General features: G+C 55.1%; 1 protein-coding gene and 1 long non-coding RNA gene across 2 annotated transcripts; one reads left to right on the top strand and one right to left on the bottom strand.

Moving 5' to 3' along the window:
- Positions 1-2,122: 2,122 nt before the first annotated feature.
- LOC125081129 (uncharacterized) lies at positions 2,123-3,757 on the top strand. Its single transcript, XR_007121587.1, has 3 exons — positions 2,123-2,234; positions 2,662-2,744; positions 3,241-3,757. It is a non-coding gene; the product is annotated as an uncharacterized LOC125081129 (long non-coding RNA).
- Positions 3,758-4,176: 419 nt separating this feature from the next.
- CLEC2L (C-type lectin domain family 2 member L) lies at positions 4,177-17,770 on the bottom strand. Its single transcript, XM_047695619.1, has 5 exons — positions 17,299-17,770; positions 10,072-10,146; positions 7,704-7,870; positions 6,764-6,864; positions 4,177-4,836 (listed from the first exon to the last, which is right to left on the bottom strand). The coding sequence occupies exons 1-5, from the start codon at positions 17,486-17,488 to the stop codon at positions 4,725-4,727; spliced, it is 645 nt and encodes a 214-aa protein (XP_047551575.1). The 5' UTR covers positions 17,489-17,770; the 3' UTR covers positions 4,177-4,724.
- Positions 17,771-20,034: the final 2,264 nt, after the last annotated feature.

Here is a 20,034-nt window from a genome sequence, read left to right as displayed (position 1 = left end):
GTGCTATAAACCACAGGACCCTAATGGGAAGGGCAATGTGGTTGAGCATCTTTCTAACACATCTGCAAGTTTTCATACTTTGTGGGAGACTGAGCTGGAAGTACAGGTTTCTAGGATCAGAGACAGCATGGGTAGAGGAAAGAGCGCTGGAACTAGCAGTCAAGGTTAGTTTAATTCAACGCATATTTATTGAGCACCGTCTGTATGTACCAGAGGCTGCAGAAACAAAGGAGTGTGAGTGTGGACCCCTGCCCTCTAGGAACTTACACTTATGCAAGGATGATGAACAAGTAAACAAATAAAGCAGGACACGTGCAATGATAAGAGCATAAACAGGGAGCAGGAGGGCAGCAGACCTGAGTTCTAGCTCTGCCACTAGCTGTGTGACCCTGGAGATGTTACTTAACCTCTCTGGGCCTCGTGGGTAGTGAGAATGGGGTAGATAATTTCTAACCCCTGAAAGTCTAACCCGTACAATTCTCAAAACACTGTGAGGGAGACAGGGCAGGTGCAATTTCTACTTTAGAGAGGTGAAGCCTGGGGTCGGAGAGGCTTAGCAATGTGGCCTGAGCTCCACACCTCCTGGTCGGTAGAGGCAGCCCCAGACTAGTCTCAGGCAAGTCTCAGGAGCCAGACCCAGTATGTGCCCACTCCAGGCTGCCTCTCCAGAGAGCAGGGATCTCTGACGAAGGTGGCAGGAGGCTTTCCAGATGCCCCCACCTTGAGTCCCATACGCTACAGACCAAGAAGAGAGAAAAGGCAGGTCCCTCGCCCACCTCCACCCCCTCCTGGTGTGAGCACTCAGCAGACAGTGGGCCTTTCTCAAAACCAGGTCATGTTTTACAGAATGACGCAGTGACATTAGCACGGTTATCCTGGTGGGCCCGGGAACCTTCAGCGGCCAAGCCCAGTCAGCCTGGTTTCCACTCAGCCATGTCCCCATCGTGGACTCTGTGCGTAATGTGAAGGACATTTTGGAGGCTGAGGCAGCTCTCCCTCACTGTACTGGGCCACCCCCCGCCCCCCAGCCCAGGCAGGATGCGCACACTGAGGGAATGTGAGTGAGCTCATTTAACTGAAGCAAAGCACATTAAAGGGGCGCCTGGGTGGCTCAGTGGGTTAAGCCACTGCCTTCGGCTCAGGTCATGATCTCGGGGTCCTGGGATCGAGTCCCGCATCGAGCTCTCTGCTCAGCAGGGAACCTGCTTCCCTCTCTCTCTCTCTCTGCCTGCCTCTCCGTCTACTTGTGATCTATGTCAAATAAATAAATAAAATCTTAAAAAAAAAAAGCATATTAAAGATTCATCTCTGCTGTGCCTCTAAAAACCACACCGTAGCCACCAAAGCTTAAAGAACAGTGACCACACCGCCCTCTGCCCCCTCTGGCGGTGGCACACGGCTCCAGGCGCTGTGGGCAATCTTGCTGTCATGGGAACCATCTTCGGAGCAGGTGCCGTGTGTGGTAGGAGAGGCCAACAACACAATCCCTGCTCTCCAGCGGTTTACAATCAGATGACGGGGCAGTCAGATGGGGCAGAGAGGAGTCACAGACACAAGGCCGAGAGACTCGGGTCACCGGAGATGCTCAGTCTTAAAGCGCTGGAAGTTTGGGGCAAGGGAGCTGCTGCGGTCCCCCAAGGCGTCTGGGAGAGGCTCCAGCCCGACCCTGAAGAAGGAAAAGGACAGAAGTCATTATTTGCCTCACCCCCACCAGCCGTGGGTAATGTGAATGAAATCATATGAAGGAGACAAAAGTGTCCCGAGAAAGAATTGCCTGTGGGCATCCACCTTGTTTTCCCAGGGTGGCCCCGCACCCCCACACGGACACCCTCCCAACCCTCCCTCGCCAGAGCTGGCCTCAGAGCCGGCTGGGCACGGGACATGCCCGCCACACAAGTGGCTTCCCAAGGGCCTGTGGGGTGGGGGTAAGTTCAAACCCTGCCTCCACCACCTCGTGGCTGTGTGACGCGGGGCAGTCCCTCAACCTCTCTGAGTCTGCTCCTCGTCTGTAACCGCGGACGGGCAGTGCGGGCTCGCCGGCAGGAGACGCGCGAGGGGGACCCTGGCTGACGGGGCCCCCACGCTCACCCAGTCCTCCCTGGCCGTTTGAGGGAGGAGTGCCTGCTGTGAGTGCTCAGCCTTCTACCGGGCCCTGCCCGCTGCAAGGGGTCACCGAGGACCGGACTGGGGTTTGGGTGCAAATCCACCCAGGGAGCGGCAGCCCAGGCTCCAAGGTAGGCACATTCTCAACGCCAGGGCACGCCTCGGCAAGGAAGAACCTTCGCAAGGGGCTCGGGAGTGGGGCCTGGGGAAGGCGGGGGACGGGGACTGTGGGGGGCGGGAACGGCTTGGGGGAGGGTCGGAAACCGTGGTGCCCGCCCTCAGTGCTGCCCCCCTGTGGCCGTCAAGAGCACAGCACCGGGCGCCGCAGCCCCGCAAACCCGCGGGCTCAGCCCACGTGGGAGAGTGAGGAGCTTCGCCGCTGTCTAACCTTGGGAAGGATGCTCTACGTTCCTGGATTCTGGCGTGCCAGTGTTTGGTTTCTGTCTCGTGCTTCCTTTCTTAGTAGGCACCAGATGGGAAAACTCTGAAAGCCTTGGCGACCCTGAGTCAGTGTTCCTTTAGCCGCTAAACTGATTTAGAATTGTGGTGTGTTCCCAGGACAAACCCAAGGTCAGAAGAGCTCATCTGGCAGTGCAGACTTGGAAGCCGCAGGTGGCAGGCTTTGGATGACGGAGTAAGAGGTAAGATCTGAATGCCACGGTGCCACGGGTTCACCATCCCTGCCTTGTCCCCCTGCTCCTTTCCCGGCCCCTCTCATTGCTCAGCTCTCCCCACTGGAGAACCACCCCCCCCGCAGGACAAGGGCACAGCTCAAAAGCCCTGGCAGGCCATGACCCCCTCCTTGGGACCTTTGGATCCTGCTAGGGACCCTCGCCCCCTGTGGTAGCATTTCCTGCCTCGGACATTTCTGTGGGTACCACCTGCAAGGCTTTTGAGCCTCGCCATCTTTGAGGAGAAAAGGAACTATGGGCCTGTGCATGACTGAGAATCAGTGGGAGGGAGACTCCCCCCAACCCCCGCCCCCCAGTAGCTGATGCTGCCACTGACCATTTCCTCAGTCCTCGGCTCCCAGACAGGCTTCCTATGCGCACAGGGGAGGTGGTGGGCTTCCTGCCACCCTCGCGGGGCCTCACCACCCCCATGCTGAGTTGCTGTCACCTCTTTATTCTACATCAGGTTCCTCACTGGTTTCCCACTAAAGACAAAAGAGGAAATCACAAAAATGCCCATGTTCTACTAAGATATCTGGAAAGCAGGCAGAAAGTTCAACAAAACCAAGCTGACAGTTTTGTCTGAAAACCCAGCAGTAAAAGGACTGAGTAGAGCAGAGCAGGACCTGGTTTCCCTCTGAGCTATTTTCTGAAAGTGGGCCAGGACCCAAATTCACCTGCGCGCGGCTCGCGGGCAGCCAGCCCGGGGCACTGAGAGGCGGCTGGGGAAGCCTGGGCCGCACTAGGGTGAGCTTTGGGGCTCCAGGTGTGTGTATGTGTGTGTTGAGGTGGTGGCACTTGGAGCCTCTACAGGCCCAGGGGAAATGTTAGACCCCCATTTCCTCCCCAGGCAGATCAAGGAAGATCAGAGGCCCTAGGACCTGCACACACTCTTATCCTACCACCCGCCCCCGCATGAACACCATCTTTTCTGCACGGCTAATCCTCCTGCTCACTTCACCCTCCTTCTCCCCTGAGGCAGAATAAACCATCCCTCAACTGTGTTCTAGAACATTCTGGTGCTTCCCAAGCTGTTGCCTCTGCTCCCTGTGTGCTCCTTGGGGGATAAAGCTGTTGCTCCCGACGCGTGGCGTGGTGTCTGGCACGTGTTAGGTGTGATGTGAATAAACATTTGTCATATTGAGTTGAATAGTAATGAAGGACCCAGACAGAGCACACCCCCGAGCCATCTAAGAATAACTCGGCAGCCCTGCCACATTAAGTGGTCCTGAGGCCACAGAATGGGTTTTGGTCCTCAGCTCCTACACATCGTCACCCGCCATGCTAGATCAGGTGCATCTCAGTGGTGGCTCCCCACACACATGCCCCCAGAGATGTGTGCCTCTGCTCCCCACCCCCCCCAACCCATGACCCTGGAACAAAGGCAGCCGATTCCTCTGGATGCCAGTCATCTCTTTATTCTGTCAGTGACCAACATGACAGCACCACAGACACAGCAGGGGCCTGCCTGAGAACCCCGGGCCAGGCAGAAAGGGTGGATAGAGGGGGCCGGGGAAGCCCACCTCCTGGCCTCCCCAGATCCCAGGGGAGAAGTGACAGTGCAGACAGAAACGCGGTCTTCGTCAGCGCCCACTCTTCCTCCAAGCACCAGGGCCGCGTGGGGGAGACACGTTCCAGCGCAGGGCCAGGGAGGGACTTGGGGTGACCAAGAGTGGACTCTGAACTTGAGAAGGGACTGTGTGCATGCCTGTGCAGGCGTGTATACGTGTGCGTGTGTGTGTCTTGGGAATGCCTACACTACTGAGCACGTGGGATTTGACGGCTGAGCCGCAGGACCTGCCTGGGCCAAGGAGACTAGGAGCCAGGGCTGTGGGACCTGGACCAGGGGCCGGGGGTGGAGGGCACCCTCCACTGCTTCACTGTGGAGACGAGCTGGGGCCAGGCCGGTCTCGGAGCCCGGCTGGAGGCCCGCCTCTGGCCTGACCCAGCTCACGTGTAGGCCGTCTTGCTGCACACCCAGGGCCGGGTCATCAGACACTCGGTTGACACCAGCCTGGTGGGCTCCACGAAGACACACTCTCCCAGGCCCGAGATGGAGAATCTGTGGCCAGAAGACAAGAGAGCAGGCGCTTACAACCTGGCACACGTAGCCCGTCTTTGGGTGGCCCTGGAGGCCCTGCGACCTGTCTCTCCCTCTGGATCCACCTTCTAATACCTTTAGCCCCTACAGAACTTTGTAATGTGTCCCCCCATTGTCTGCCTACTGTGTGCACCACGGCTCCAGCCATCCTGAGCATGCCCACAGACGTCTCCTGAACATGCCCTGTGCTTTCCCATCCTGCTTCCACAGCCTTCCAGTCAGCTCACAAGTCCCATGAGTCAGAATCTGGGTCAGGACCACCCTCTACCCAGCTTCCCTCCCCACAGCAGCTGCCTGCACCGTGGGACATGAAGGCCTATGTCCGTCTGTCCCTGCCTGTCCCCCAGGCGGTCAGCACCCACACAGTGGGCTCCATGCCCCCTCATCTGGGCTCCCCTACAGCACCCAGCGTCCAGCACAGGAAGAGCCCAGCAGAGATGAGCCGAATGAAACTATCTCACAGGGGCGGACCTGACTCACCCTGGCGTTGGCTGATGTCATCAGTAGGTGTGGGGGATGGGGGTTCTTTCTACCTAAAATCATTTCCTTTTGAATTTCAAGATTTCTCCTCAACCTTGTTCAGTCACCCTGACCTGACATCCCTGCCAGGGCTGGAGTCAGTGTCTCACAAGAGGGCACCAGAATGACCTCAAGAGGGGGTGCCAGGCAGGACCTCCAGAGCAACACTCCTAAAGGTCCTCTGGTTGGCAGATGGTGAGCACACTGGGGACCCCAGCCTCCAGGGCTCTCCCAGGTTCAGGGAGCGGGAAGCTTCCAGAAGAAGAGAGAGAGAGGCAGAAAGTGCAAGACTTCTCAGCAGCTCTAAGGATAGATCTGGGATGAAGGCACGAAAAGGAAAAAGAAAAAAAGGAAGAAACAATGAGGACAAAGAGGGGGTGCACAACGAAGGGCACAGGAGCCAGGAGGGAAGATGCTGACATTGCTCGCAACCTGAAGGCTAAGCCCTAAGCCCGCCTTGGATGAGAAGGTAGCTGATCACCAGCTCCCGGCCATGGTGGAGGGCTGGGGGTCTTGGGTGCCTCCCACTTCTCCTGCCTTGGGGACCCTCCTGCATCATCATCATCAGGTGAGCAGGCTGTACCCCACCCCTCAGCATCTCAGGGCCTATGCTTCCAGCCTTGGGGCTGGACTAGAAACTGAGGTTCTTGTTTCCCTGTATGCCCCCTACCGTACTCCCCTAAGCCTGGACTGCTCCCCCCATACACACAGTCACCACCCCCACCACCCACGTCCCCTGCCACCAGCACCCCACAAACCAGTCCCTGTCATCGCACACCTGCCACCCCACCACACTCTCACGTCCACACCGCTTGGGTCACACAAGCAATCCGACCACGGCTCACACCGCCAGCACCCTCAGGTGCTGTTTTCTCTAAGGGAGTGTTCACGGTACCCTGGCGTCAGAGCCTCTTTCTTCCGTAGGACTAATGTTTAGGCAACACCAGCTGCCCGGAATAGAGGCTCCATCCCCACCCTCCCCAGCAGGCAGCTGTGTTCGTGGGGCTAAGTTCTGGCCAACACCAAGGGACATCCGGGGCATGTCTTCCCTCTCCTCTGAGCCACATGGAGCCACGCAGACGAGCCACTCCCCAGGCGGGGAGCCACAAGATGGAAAGAGCCTGGGCCCCACAGCAGGAAGCTCTGATGATTACATACAGTGGAGCCGCCAAACCAGGCTGGACATTAGGGGAGAGGGAGAGAAGTAAAGTCATCTTCATTATCATTCTCTCGGTCACACGCTGCTGACCCTGGAGGTTAGAGCTCTAGCTAGCACAAACCCACTGGTTCTCCCTCAGGAGGCTGTGTCCGGGGGGCCAGGCCTCCCCTAGCCTAAGATCAGCAGCCAGAAGATGAAGCCTCAGCTCACGTGTCCGGGTCAAACGGGTCGCCATTGACCCAGTGGAATTCATCCCCGACTCTGCGCAGGCCAATCCAGGGCTCCCTCCGTGTGAACTTGAACATAAATTCCTGTATCAAGGAAAGAGGGAAACCCAAGTCATCTATGGTTTCCTAACTGTTCATACATCCCTGGACTAACCTCAGCTGAGAAGATTGGCTCCCGGGATATAGAGACCCTGAAAGGGGGATCCCTCACTGCGTCCTGCAAATAAGGAACTAGGGTCACCGAGTGCCCAGCACTCACGCTGACCCCTCTCCCAGCAGTTGCAAGCGTGCTCACTGGACCAAGAAGCCTTGGACAAGGTTTGTCTTCCCAGCTCTGTGGTCCAGCCAACCATTCAGTGTTCCTGATTGGCAGGAAGCCTGGGATTGCCCACTTAATGGATTATTTGGGACAAACTGCAACATTCATTTGGCTTCTTGGCCTTCTCTGCAGCAGGGAGATACTACACTGTGTATCAGAGACAAGCAGAAGTGACTTGGAGATCACCTGCCATTTTGGATTGCCATACCACTGTTACCCTCAAAATCCAAAATGGATCAACAGACTCATTCATTGTGTTTCTTTCGCTTTCCTACTGAGAAAACTGTTTTGGGTGTTCAGCAGGAGCTCACGCCCTGATTTGGACGCGTAGAAGGTGCCAGTGTGTTCCTCATTCACAAGGGCATTTATAATTGGTGATGCTCACACTTTAGGATACTGAGCTGGGTTCAGCAAGCCAGCCTTGGATTGAAATCGTTGGCCTTCACCATGGCGGTGGAAACAGGAGCCCCTTGGAGAGGTGCTCAGACCCCACGGGGTTCACCAGGATACCCCATGCTGTGCATGCTCTGGAAACATGTCACACGGGACGCCACACCCTAGGAGTGGGGATGTCCCCAGAGGTCGCCCCCGGCCCAGCGCTCACCAGCTCCTTCTGGCTCTGAATCACAGCCAGCGCAGCCTCGTGGGTATGGCAGTACTGCCTGCCTGTGTTCCAGTCCCTCGGCTCCTCAGAAAAGAAGTAGCACTTCCTTCCGTAGAGCAGCCAGTCCTCCGGGCAGGGTGCCTCACACTTGATACAGCCCTTGGAAGCTGCAGGGGAGACGGGGGTGGGGGGACGGACTCAGCATCTGACAGCATGCCTGGCTCCCGCCTCAGGAATCCCACTCGGTGACCCAGCGCTCCTCCACCTGCCGAACGCTGGTGCCCTCCGGGGGTGCCTTGGACAGCCGTCTCCCTAGGCGAGCCCTTCTCACAGTGCCCGGCGGGGGAGAAGGTTGGTGACCCAATAAACAGGGAGACTGGGGAGATCGGCAGGGGTGTGACCGCCAAGGGGAAGTGCCAGCAGATTCAGCCCTGGGTTAAGAGCTCCTCTCTCTCCCCAGACTCCCTGGGGCATGTAAGCCCAGAAACACAGATTTAGAAAGGACCTGGAGGCCACGTGTACACGCTCTCCACAGTGGGAACCCTCGGCAGGCTCCAAGGGTCTGATCTCATTGGCCACACCCTCATTAGCTAACAGTTCAACCTGGTCCACTACTGAGCTGCTGTCAAGTTCTTTCTCAGGTCTGAGTCCCAGCCTGCCTCTCTGGGACCCAGCCATACAGACCTAGGATCGGCCTCTGAGTGACCCAGGGCAAGCCCGGCCCACCTTCACCAGCCTCCCCTCGTCCAGGTTTAAACAGACACCCTCTCTTCCACAGTTTCTTGCAGGGGACGCTGTCCACACTCTTCTCCATCCTGCCTGGCTCACTGCAATGTGTCCACATCGGCACCCAAATGCTGCCCCCAGAACAGACTGGAACATGCCAGTTGTGGCCCCAGCCCCAGCAACAGTGACGGCCACACTCCTTCCAGCGGCTGCCAGCTTGCCAGTCTGCAGACCGCTTCCAGGAAAGGAATCGGCGGGTACGTGCAGACGTGCGCTTCCCTGGGCGGGCGGAACACACCCTTCGATTGTTTTCCTGGGATCTGTTTCTAAGCCAGCTCTCCCCTGTGTCCAGAACAGGTGTCGGTCACCTTTTAAATCCGTCCAAAGGTCTTATTTTTATTTCTTCCACCTTTATCTCATTCAAGTTGGCCCATTTGCATTTTGAAAGATAGATTATAGTCTTGATTTTTTTTCCCACCTCTCATATTAAGCACCCTTCATCTGTCACCCTGAGCATCCTTGTATCACTGACAAACTCCATCAGCATCTTTTTGTTTCCGTACAAGTGTTTGATTACAGTGTAGACAGGGACAGAGCCAAGAACTGGCCCGTGGTACCCCAGCCCTGAGAGACCTACAGCCACACCGACCCCAGTCGAATAATCGACAGTCCAGCCTGTCTGCTCAGTGAGCGCAGGACCACTGGGAGTCTTGCCCATGGCGTGGGTACATTTCAGCTGCTTTATGGAAATCACAATACACTCTCTCTTCGCATTGCTCTGATCTCCCCACCTAGCGCGAGGACAAAAGGAAACCCATCTAATTTGTCTTGATTATTCTAGATGAATCCAAGCTGGCACCGGTGGTCACCACATTCTTTTCTAAATGCTCACAGATCCCCCTGATTAATGTGCATGCCCGAAGGGGAGGATTTGGTGGGAGCTAAAACTGTCACTGGACTTCTCTCCCCTTCCACGGCGCCCGCCTCTGGGTGCTTCTCAAAGATTAAAGACAGAGGCACTGAAACCACTTTGCAAACCCTTCGGAACGCACCACACACTTGGACTTGAATCCATAAAAAGCAGCCCAATCTCCCAGTCCTAGAGCCTTGCCTGTCCTTGAAGGGTTCCGTCTCTTTATTCCTTTCTCCCTTTCGGTCCCCCCAGGGGGAGCCCTGTAGCCATGATGCCTCCTTACTGGGCAGGGGAGGGAGATGGTGTCCCATTCATCCTTTCTTTTTTTGTTTTCTATCCTCTGCATTTAGGGGGCCTAACACACAGCAGGGCTCCACGAATGTTCGTTAAATGAATGAATGCGATCTTTACAGGCCATTGTCCCCAAACCATCTCCTCCAAGAAGCGGTGCCTGTCTCACTCACCTCAAGCTGGCTCTGCGTCCTCGAAGCACGTACAGAATGGCACTGAAGCCACCCAGCCACGCCCCCACATGGGGACACAGAGAGTAAAGGGGACACAGAAAATCGTCGTGTAAATATATTATTTTAGGCTCAACTCTCACCTAGAAACAGCACAATGTTTTCTAGGCTTTGGGCCCCGCGGAATATGTGGTATGTCTGGAACCTTTCTTTACCAAGTGAGACCCGAGTTTGACGAGGTGGGTGCTCTCAGCCTGCACATGCTCACCCAAGATGCTCATCACCACCAGGATGGCGAACAGAAGGACTGCGATGGCCCCCAGCAGGAGACGTGTGGTGGTGTCTGAGGAGAGAAAGGAGCGGTTCAGTGCCCGGCCACCCACCCCACCACCACGCCCCACTGCCAAACCCCGGGTCCTGATACCAGGGAACCCTGGCCCAGCAGGCTGAGGTTTCCCAAGCCCTCGGCGGGAATCTGCCGCTCACTGAAGCCAGGCTGCTGCCGTTCTGGGGCACAGGTCAGAATCCATGACCCCACGGCCTAAAACACTTCCCCCGAGCCTCTGCGCTGCCTTCTGCTGCCTTCTGGGCCAAAGAGCTTTCCAGTTCTTGCCTCCTGCTGCTTCTCTACCTGCTCCCGGTTTCACGCTGAAATGACCCAGCCCATCCTCACAGCCCAAAGGGCTGAGTCCTTGCCCCCAGAGCTCTTCTCCACTCCTACCTCTGGAATCCCGCCCTGCCTCCACCTTCCATCCTCTTCACAAAACCTCCCCTGATCCCCTGCCTTCCCCCTTTTTAATTTTTATATATTTTTTGTTATCACTGAAAATTTTTATTTTCTTTTTAATGGAAGAACCCTTTTAGATTTTAGACATCGACTCTATTTAAGTTTCTCTCTTTTTTTAAAAGATTTTATTTGCTTGAGAGAGAGAGATCAAGTAAGAGAGAGAGACAGACAGAGCACAAGCAGAGGGAGGGGCAGAGGGAGAAGCAGGCTTCCTGCTGAGCCGGGAGCCCCACACAGGGCTCGATCACAGGACTCTGGGATCATGACCTGAGCTTAATGGACTGAGCCATTAAGGACTGCCCCTATTTAGGTTTTTCTTAATGTCATAAAATAGACATAACTTAAAAGTTGCCATTTTAACGATTTTTTAAAAGATTTTATTTATTTATTTGACAGACAGAGATCACAAACAGGCAGAGAGGCAGGCGGGGGGGAGGGGGCAGTCAGGCTCCCCGCTGAGCAGAAAGCCCAATGTGGGACTTGATCCCAGGACCCTGGGATCATGACCTGAGCCGGAGGCAGAGGCTTTAACCCAATGAGCCACGCAGGCGCCCCCTTTTTAAACCATTTTTAGGTGCACAGTTAGTGGCATTAATTCCATTCATGATGTTGTGCGACTATCCCCACTGTTTCTTTGCAAAACTTTCTCACCACCCAAACAGAAACTCAGTACTGATTTAGCTTTCACTCCTGGTTGCCATCTCCCCCAGCCCCTGGTTACCTCTAATCTACTTTCTGTCTCTGTGAATTTGCCTATTCTGGAGATTTCATAAGAGTGGAATCATACAATATTTGCCCTTTTGTGTCTGACTTATTTCCCTTAATGTTTCCAGGGTTCATCCATGTTGTACCATGTGGCAGAATGACATTCCTTTTTATGGCTGAGTAATATTCCATTGTATGAATATATGCATACGTATATACGCATATATGTGTATTTACTATTGTTGTTTATCCCTTCATCTGCTGATTGACACACGGGGAGACATGAACGTCCAGTCCATAACAATGCTCTTGAAGCAGCGGCCCCCAGAACCTTCTGCTGCGACAGTCTGATTTTGCCTTAGCTCGCCGCCACCTTAGAATCTCCCTTTGCCAGCAGCCTGAGCATCCTGCTTTAAATGACGCCATACCGGAGCTCCTGGGTGGTATAGTCAGTTGTGCGTCTGACTTGGTTTTGGCTCAGGTCCTGACCTCAGCGCGGTAAGACCCAGCCCCACCTCAGGCTCCACGCTCGTGCTCAGCACAGTCTGCCCGGGACTCTCTCTGCCCCACTGCCCATAAAATAAATAAAAAATCTTTTTCAAAAATGATGCCATGTTTTCTCTTACCTCTTTGAGGATATTACTGATGGTTTTTTGGAGGAGGAGAAGGAGAGGAAAGGTGGGCAGAAAGCTTATTCCTCCCTGCATAGTCTCTTTTTTCCTCTAAATTGTTTTTTTCTTTTTTTCTCTTCATTTGTTTTGGGCTCTAGTTTCCATGTTGTTGAGTTTCCTCAGATGTCAGGAGATGCTTGGTGATTTGCTCCTGGTTAAGGCAGGAGGAAAGAGTCCATTGGAGCCTCCGAGACCAGGGAGGGGCTTAATCGGCTGTGGGGTCCCGGCAGAGTGACCAGGCTGGGCTGGTCCTCAAGGTGCTGTGAGTGCTAACCTTCTGGGGGTTTTCTTCTCAGGTGGGCCAGAGTTCCTGGTGAAGACTCTTCTGTTTCCCTCCTGAAGAGTGTGGGCTTAACCAGGAGAGGCTGGGAGGTCATCCTAAGCATTCATTATGTAAATGTCCCCTTAATTTTTTGTCCCCAAATGTCCTGTCCTCTAGAGACCCTCTCTCAAGTTTAGCTCCAGGCTCCTACCAGGGCTGGGAAGAGAACCTCACAATTGAACCCTTTCTAAAATGTTCAACCAGCCCTCCTGTTCCAGCCCTCTCTTCACTCACTGCCATGATGACTGGTGCCCCCCATCTCCATACTTCGGGGGCCCCTGCTTGTGACTCAGGTTGCTCCTTTGCTTTCCGAGCCTTCTCAGGTCAGTGGAAGCAGTTGCTACTCATCCTTGATTCCTAACTCCCAACTGTATTGCTATTGTCTTCTTTCTTCTTGTTGTCCGTACGTCCTTTTAAAAATCCCTTTACTGTCGTATCAGCGGGCTTCCGGAAGGAAAGAGGAAAAATGTGCTGGGACTCTGCATATGCTTCTCCAACGCCACCAGAACCGAAGAGCTCTTCATTCTTTCCTGGGGACAACGGCTCCGGACACAGCACCGGGGACAGAAAAAGGACACTCGAGGGAGTCCCCACTCGTTGCTCACTGCTGCCCTCACAGAGGATGGCTATGGGGCCGGACGATCCAAAACAAGGTTGTATTCATTTCCTAGGGTTACGGTAACAAACCCCACAAACTAGATGACTTACAACACCAGAAATTTCTTGTCTCCCACTTCTGGAGGCCACAAGCCCCCATTCAAGGCTCCAGCAGGGCCGAAGTCCCTCCAAAGGTGAAGGAAGTCCTTGCTCGCTTTTTCCCGTCTTCTGAGGGTTTGCTGGTGACCTTCCTCATCCCTGGTTTGCGGTCCCCTCATTCCTGGCTCTGCCTTCTTCACCCCACAACCTTCTCCCTGGGTGTCTCTGTCTTTATGTGACTGTCATCTTATAAGGACACTAGTCCTATGGGATTAGGAGCATACCCACTCCAGCATGAGCCTGTCTTCACTGGTCACAGCTGCAGTGACCATATTTGCAAATAAGGTCTCATTCTCAGGAGCTGGTGGTTCAGCTTCTTCAACACAGCTCTTTGGGAGAGCAGGGGGAGATACTGTTCAAGCCATAAGACGTGTCTAACTCAATTATCATTCCTTCTAGGCAATGGTCCACAATAGTCGGACTTGGAGGACGCAGTAACTTGTGTTTATAAAGGTCGGCGATTTAAACGTCATGTCAGCAGGGCCCGCTGAGAATCTGGCTCCCAACCCAGACAGATGTCCCCTCACCCTCACATCCAGGGCCCAGAAGAGACTCACCGCTGACCTTTCTCAGTTATCAGAGCCACAGTCTGGTGAGCATAGTCGTGACTCTTTGAAACTATCAAATGTAGAGTTTGGTAATTTTTAAATTTTTAAAAGACTTTGCTAAATGCATGTGTGTGGTTTTGATCAGGAAGTTGTGGGTTGATGCCTAATCAAGAAACTTTCAACATTAAAAATTCAGAATCGGTGAGCTCTGGAAAATCTATAGCCTGGCGATATGCAGAATCACTCCGTCCCCTGTCATACCCCCCCCCCAGGCCACTCTTCTCCATCCCACCCGATACCAGAAATATCCCCATCTCCAGTCACCCCCAGTCTTTCTAGAACCCAGGCCGAAGCTCTGGGTCATCTTTCCCAGCCCCTCCCCCTTGGCTGGGGGGCAGGTGGAAGGAAAAGTGAACAGCCACCAGGAGAGAAGTCTTGGTCAGAAGAACTTCTGTTTGGTTTTCTATTTATAGAGCTAATTGTTCACCTAAGAAAAGTCATGGAGTCCTGAGCTCTAATCCTGGTTTAAATTGAAGAAGTTCTCCATTTCACTTAACCCGTGAGGAAGGAAAAAGTGTCCACGCTGGAGGTGGCAGGGGAGCATGGGCAGGAGAGCTACACACGTCCCAAACACACTTCAGTTTTGTCCAACGAGCCTCACAAAGCCCAGAATCCTTGGTCCACGCGGGATGAAACAAGAACTCTCAGGGCAGGGGGGCTTTGTGGCAGACACGCCTTAGCAACCAACCTGCGTCCTTGGGCAAGACATTTGACCCCTCCAAATCTGTTTCCTCATCTGCAGAACACTCACCAGCCCCAGCAGGGTATGTGTGAGGATTAAATGGGACAGTATCGTGAAAGCCCCCAGCCCGGGCTCCGGCACACAACACATGCTTCTGTGATGTCAGTTGCTTGGAAATAAAGGAGCTCAGGACCCCTTAATGTTTAGCTTGGTCAAGTCCAAAAATCTCCCACTTATCTCAAGACAGGTACTTGGCTAAGCAAGGGCCGCACAGCCCTTCATTCCCAGACCCGCAGACCCGTCATCCCATCACGGGTGTTTCTCCGTGTCAGCCAACTGGGCTCATTACACGGACTTCAGTCTGGACTGGGGAAGCCAACTCAAGGTAGGTAGACCAGAAGTCCAAGTGTTTCATCTGAGCTCCCTCATCACAGGCGCAGAGAGCTGGGGAGAGGGGTCACCTGCACAGCCTACCACTCTGTGTGGCCCTGAGAGGTGGAAATCATTAACTAGCTTGGTACATAAGGAAACTGAGGCTCAATTGAAAAGCTGCTAGCCCATGGTGGTGGAAGGTGAGTTTACCCAACTCCAGACTTTGTGTTCTTTGTGCCTCACCAACCTGCCTCAGTCCAAATCCTATGATTTCTGCCCACAGGGTGACACCCTGGAGAGACCAGTCCCAGTCCCTGAGCGTCCCTCTTCTGGCAGGAGATGGGAGGGTCAAGGCAACACCCAGCAGACCCTCAGAGCACCAGTAGAGGAGAACACCCTGGACTCGGACCCCAGATGCTAAAACTACTATAGAAAAAGTCCATGGCTGGGGGGTGGAGTGGGGGTGTGGCATGCCGGTGGCTCAGTCAGTTGAGCTACCAACTCTTGATCCCAGCTCAGGTCTTGATCTCAGGGTGGCGAGTTCAAGCCCATGTTGGGCTCTGCACTGAGCACGGACCCTACTTAAAAAAAAAAAAAAAAAAGTAAATAAACGTCCATAAGCTGCAGATGCTGAGCCCTCGAGGACCACAGGCATCAAGGGTGGGCAGCTGCTGGGAGCCCATGGGGAGAACCAGAGGTGGCAGGAGACGCAGAGCCAAACCTGGTAAAGAGCCACACTGGGACAGGCAAGACAAGGCTGGAAGGCTGGACACAAGTAGGCACAAAGCACAGAGCGGCTAGGTTCTGCCGGGGTAGAGGAGCCAGTCATTGGGCCATTTTCCTGCCTTCTTCAGCCTAACTGCAGGTGGCTGGCCCAGCGCCAGCGAGGAGCAGGAAGCAAAATGGGTCAAAGTCGGGGCAGGAGGTAAAATAGGAACCAGCAAGCCAGAGAGGCATTGAAGAGGCCATATCTCCCCTGAAGTGGTCCTAACCATCAGGGGGCTGGCGTTAGGTTAGGGCAGACCCTGCAGGAGCGCTCAGGAGTGAATGAAGACATACCCGCAAAAGGTGTGAGCAACTTCTTCAAGAAATAACTTGGGCGGGAGGGAAGCAGGGATCACAGGCAAACCCAACAATGCCCGGCAGAGAGAGGGGTTTGTCCACCTTTATTCAGCTCAACTCTTCCCAGCTTGCAACGGCTCTTCTACTCCGTGATCCAACATCTCTGCTTCCTTTGTCCCAGATCACCGTCCAGGCCTCGGACTGGCCCTCCCTCCAGAGTCAGCGCAGAGTTCGTCCACACCCTTGGCCCTCTAGCCTCTGGGTTGAAAGCTGGCATTCCTGCGTCCACCTCTCCCTCCGTGAAAAGGCACCTGCGCTGGCAAGTAATGGCTAGGCCTCGCCCACCTCGCCCACCTCAACCACCCCCCCACCGACCACCACCCCACCTTCCTCACTGACCTGGCCACTCTTCCAAGGGCAAATCCACTGGCTCATTCTAGGCTTAAAACCTCTCAACACCGCCTGCCGAACGAAGTCCAACTCTTTGGCAAGGTCTGGGTGGCCATCCGCAGTCTGGGCCCTCCAGATTCATCTCCTCCCACCCCTCCCCCCATCCTAGTACTCCAGAGTTCAGTTTGACACAAGGGACAAGCTAGTCCTGGCCCTCTGGCCCCTGAATGTGTCAGTCCTTGAGTCTGGCGCACCTTGTCTTCTCTCCACACCTGACATCACCTACTCCAGGAAGCCTTTCTGTTCTAATACTCTGTCCCTGTGGGTTGGGTGACCCTGGCTCTGGGCTTCCCTGGTTAATACTGCCCAGATCCTCAGCCTTTGGACTAGGGATGTCAGGAGGACCCAGAAGGCCAGCGCTCTCCCATGCCAGCTGCAGCACCTCCCACACCACACACCACCAGGGGCCACAAAGTTTTCCAGAAGAACTCATGAACTTGAAATCTATTTTCCACTTGGTTACTGCTCCTTGTACTAGTGTACTGTACTAGTGACTGTACTGTACTAGTGACCCCCTAGCCAGGGGCCACTCCCTGAGCCCATCTGACTGGAAGGGGTATGTGGCACTCATGACCTTGCAAGGAAGAGCCTAAAGCATATTCTCGACATCTCCTCTCCCTATGTGTCCCCATCACCACCAGCACCCTCCCCCCACCCAACTTCCCACGGGGCATGGGCACCATCTCTGGGCTTACAGCCTTTGTCACTTTGCCCAAACCTTTCCACTACTACAGATTTCAGCCGCCCTCTCAACATGCCCATCAGATGAGAGCCGCTCAGTAGCTGACCCCCCGCCTCAGTTCTGGAGGAGATTGGGGCTCAGAGCATGAAACCTGCTCCCAAGGTCAAAGATAAGTTAGCTGTCTAGGTAGGGTCCAGGTTGTAACCAGAGGTGGTCCCTAGCTACATCCCCCACCCCCTCCACCATGTGGCATCTGAGGGCCCTGAAGTCAATCCCCCGGGCGCTCCGTCCTCCCCTCCTTGGCCAAGGTGACTCTGACCCGCCTCCCGGGTCCCCTACCCTGGTCCCCGGGCCAAGGGGCGGGGGGGGGGGGTGATGGAGGGTCGCTAGGCTCTTACCCTCCAAGGCTGCCTTCCAGCTGGTGCTGCCCTCATAACCCGACCCGGATCGCCGCAGCAGCCCCTCCGGGCCTCGGCCCTCCACCTCGGCAGGCGAGCGAGGCCTGGGCGCGGCGGGGGCGGGCGCGGGGCGGGCGGCTGGGGGCGGTGGCGGCCGGGTCCTCGCGGGGGGCTCCGGGGCCGGCTCCATGCCCCGCGCTCCGCCGCGCCGCGCCCGCGCTCCTGCGCCGGGGTGCGGGGCCCAGCCCGACGCGCACTCGGCGCTCCGCGCGCCCTGCGGGCCCCCCAGGCCGGCCTCGGGTGGACGAGGGCCGCGGCTCGCGCTGGCCGGGGCTGAGCCCGGTTCCCCGCACCGGACCCCCTGTGCCTGGTCGCTGTCGCCTCCGCCGGCCGTACGCGCCGCGCCTGCCCTCGCCGAGCCGCAGCTTCCGCGCACAGCCGGGCCACGGGGAGGAGCGGGTGGAGGCGCGCGGTAGCGCGGGTGGCGGGGTGGCGCGGGGAGGGAGGGAGGGGTGCGGGTGGGGGACGGGGAGGGAGGAGGCGCCGAGGAGCAGGGACAGCCCCACAACCACGGCCCCGCCGGCCACCCGCGCCCTCGGCGGGATGCCAGATGCTGCAGAGAGAGGAGCGCGGATCCTGGAGCCGGGAGACCTGTCCTCTAATCCGGCTGCCCCTCCCAGCCTCCGGCCTGTCCTCTGTAAAATGGAAATAAAGTTGACAGGGATGGTGCAGCGAGACTTAAGGAAAATGAGGGACTTTCCTCTGGCGTCCTGGAGCTGGAGCAGAGGGGTGGGGGCTGTCACTTGGCCCAGACCCTTGACCCAGGAGACAAAGGAGAGAGCAAAGGTCTGATGGGGACAAGTGGGACAACATTTCAGATTGGTGAGCATCTGCTAAGCGCCAGGGACTCTTACAGACACGAGCTGACCACCTACCCGGTTTAGGTTGAAAATTGGAAGTCAAGGGCATTTCTGAAGGCTGCATCGGGCAGGTGTGTGGATGGTGGGTTTTCTCACTCCCGGGCCCGGGCTTCCTCAATGACCTTCACTCCACCTGTACTCCCTCCCTGGCTGACCCACAGTCACCTGAGGCCCTCCCCCTGAATGTTCCCTCCCCCATCCCAATTCCACATCTGTTTCCTCATCCTCAACTCCTGTTTTTCCATTGGAATGAGAGCTTAATCTGTGTACAAGTTGTAGGTTTCTCAGCTTATTCCGTTGGATTGGGCTTGAGAAACCAAATTGCCTTCCCACCACACTGGTGCAAGCCCACAAGTCCACACAATCACCTAGTCTGCAACCAGGATGCCCATCACTGTGGGACACCAGGGAGGTCCTAGGTCTTGGCAGAAATAGGTCTAGGGACAGATTATTTATAATCATTTCTCTTTACATAAGTGAATAAAGTGAAAAATTGTAAAACCACACAAAAAGAAGAAAAACTAAATACTGGTAGTTGAACATATTTTGTTGCATGGTTGTATTTTGGCATAGTCTCCTTCACAGAGTTTATTCTTGGCTGTCAACAATCAAATTCTCATTGCCAAGTCCATGTGAGTATTGCTGTACAATTCACTGCGACTCTGCTCAAGCCACGGGGTCTTCAAGGTCCTTCTTCTTTGGGTTCAGGAAGGCAGGGGGACCCGGTTGGGGGGCAGGTATCTTTCTACTGAAGAAATGTTTCTCTGCTGGGGCAGAGCCTCCCTTCTGTCAAGTGTTTCTCTCTGGCCCATGGCTCATCTTGCTGGAACAAGTCTTCCCAGCAGGAAAGGACCACTCCCCTGTCCTGCCCCCCCACTTTTTTTTTTACCAACAGGTTCCCAGTGATGCCTGTGATCCAGCCTCTTCCATCAGCCCCTTCTCAGGCCAGGTGATGACTTTGAATCTTTTTCATCCTCAGCCTCGCCCTAATATCCAGCCCATATTTGTGACCCCCAAGTGGAGCACACAAATAGATTGTTCAAAGCGGGAAATAGTAGGGACATCAAAAGACTTTGGGCAAGAGATTTTCCAATCCAAGAGCCGAAAGTGAGCCACACCGCTGATGATACTATGGCCCAGGAAATGAGCATACCCTTGGTTAGCTCCCCAGACTGTGTACATCAAAAGATGATCATGGTGAATAAGTCTTTGAAGCAGCAAAGATTTTGGCACAGCCCAGGGTTTTCCTAAGCTACTCCAAAGATTGTCCTCAGGAAGGACGAGAATCCATGAAAATTAAAGGACGTGACCACGACAATAAGATGGGCAAGGCGGTAGCTGGTAAATCCCCACATCATCTTTTCTGCACCTGGGGGCCGAGGCACAGCCTGCTTCTCATTGGCGCAGCAGGGCTTGGAGATGGCTGGGAGGGGAGAGGGAGGGGGTTAGCCCACACCAGCCACTCTGAGTCACATGCTAGTGTCTCTGATAACACAATTCCCTTGGGATTTGGAGGTGCTTCTAATGCAGTGGAACGGTCACAAAACCATCTACTGCTCAAGTCACAGTCCTAACTCTGTCTGTTACTGACTTCTCTTTCCTTAACAGTTTGAATGAAGTCCAGACCATGGCTGGCATTGCCCTAACAAGGGTCACGTGTCCATCACTGACTCAATCACTACAGTAAGGTCCAGGCCATATGTCCAAGCCAGAGATGGGGTTAGACCCATCCCCATCCAAGTCATGGGACTGACAGGGAGGAAGAGATGATTCCCCAAAGGAAAGGTAGGCTGATATTCCTGAAAGGAAGAGGAGA

Source organism: Lutra lutra, chromosome 11 (assembly GCF_902655055.1).
Source record: "Lutra lutra chromosome 11, mLutLut1.2, whole genome shotgun sequence".
In the NCBI taxonomy this organism is placed as follows: Eukaryota; Metazoa; Chordata; class Mammalia; order Carnivora; family Mustelidae; genus Lutra; species Lutra lutra.
The sequence above is the reverse complement of the archived record's forward strand: the minus strand, read 5'-3'. Positions and strand labels throughout refer to the sequence as shown.

Bases quoted from the DNA above. Each gene is read 5' to 3' on its own strand.
- CLEC2L (XM_047695619.1), bottom strand. From the start codon at position 17,488: ATGGAGCCGGCCCCGGAGCCCCCCGCGAGGACCCGGCCGCCACCGCCC. The intron at 10,147-17,298 runs GTAAGAGCCTAG...TTCTCTCCTCAG, and splicing joins CTGGAAGGCAGCCTTGGAGG to ACACCACCACACGTCTCCTG. The intron at 7,871-10,071 runs GTGAGCATGTGC...TCTCCCCTGCAG, and splicing joins GGTGGTGATGAGCATCTTGG to CTTCCAAGGGCTGTATCAAG.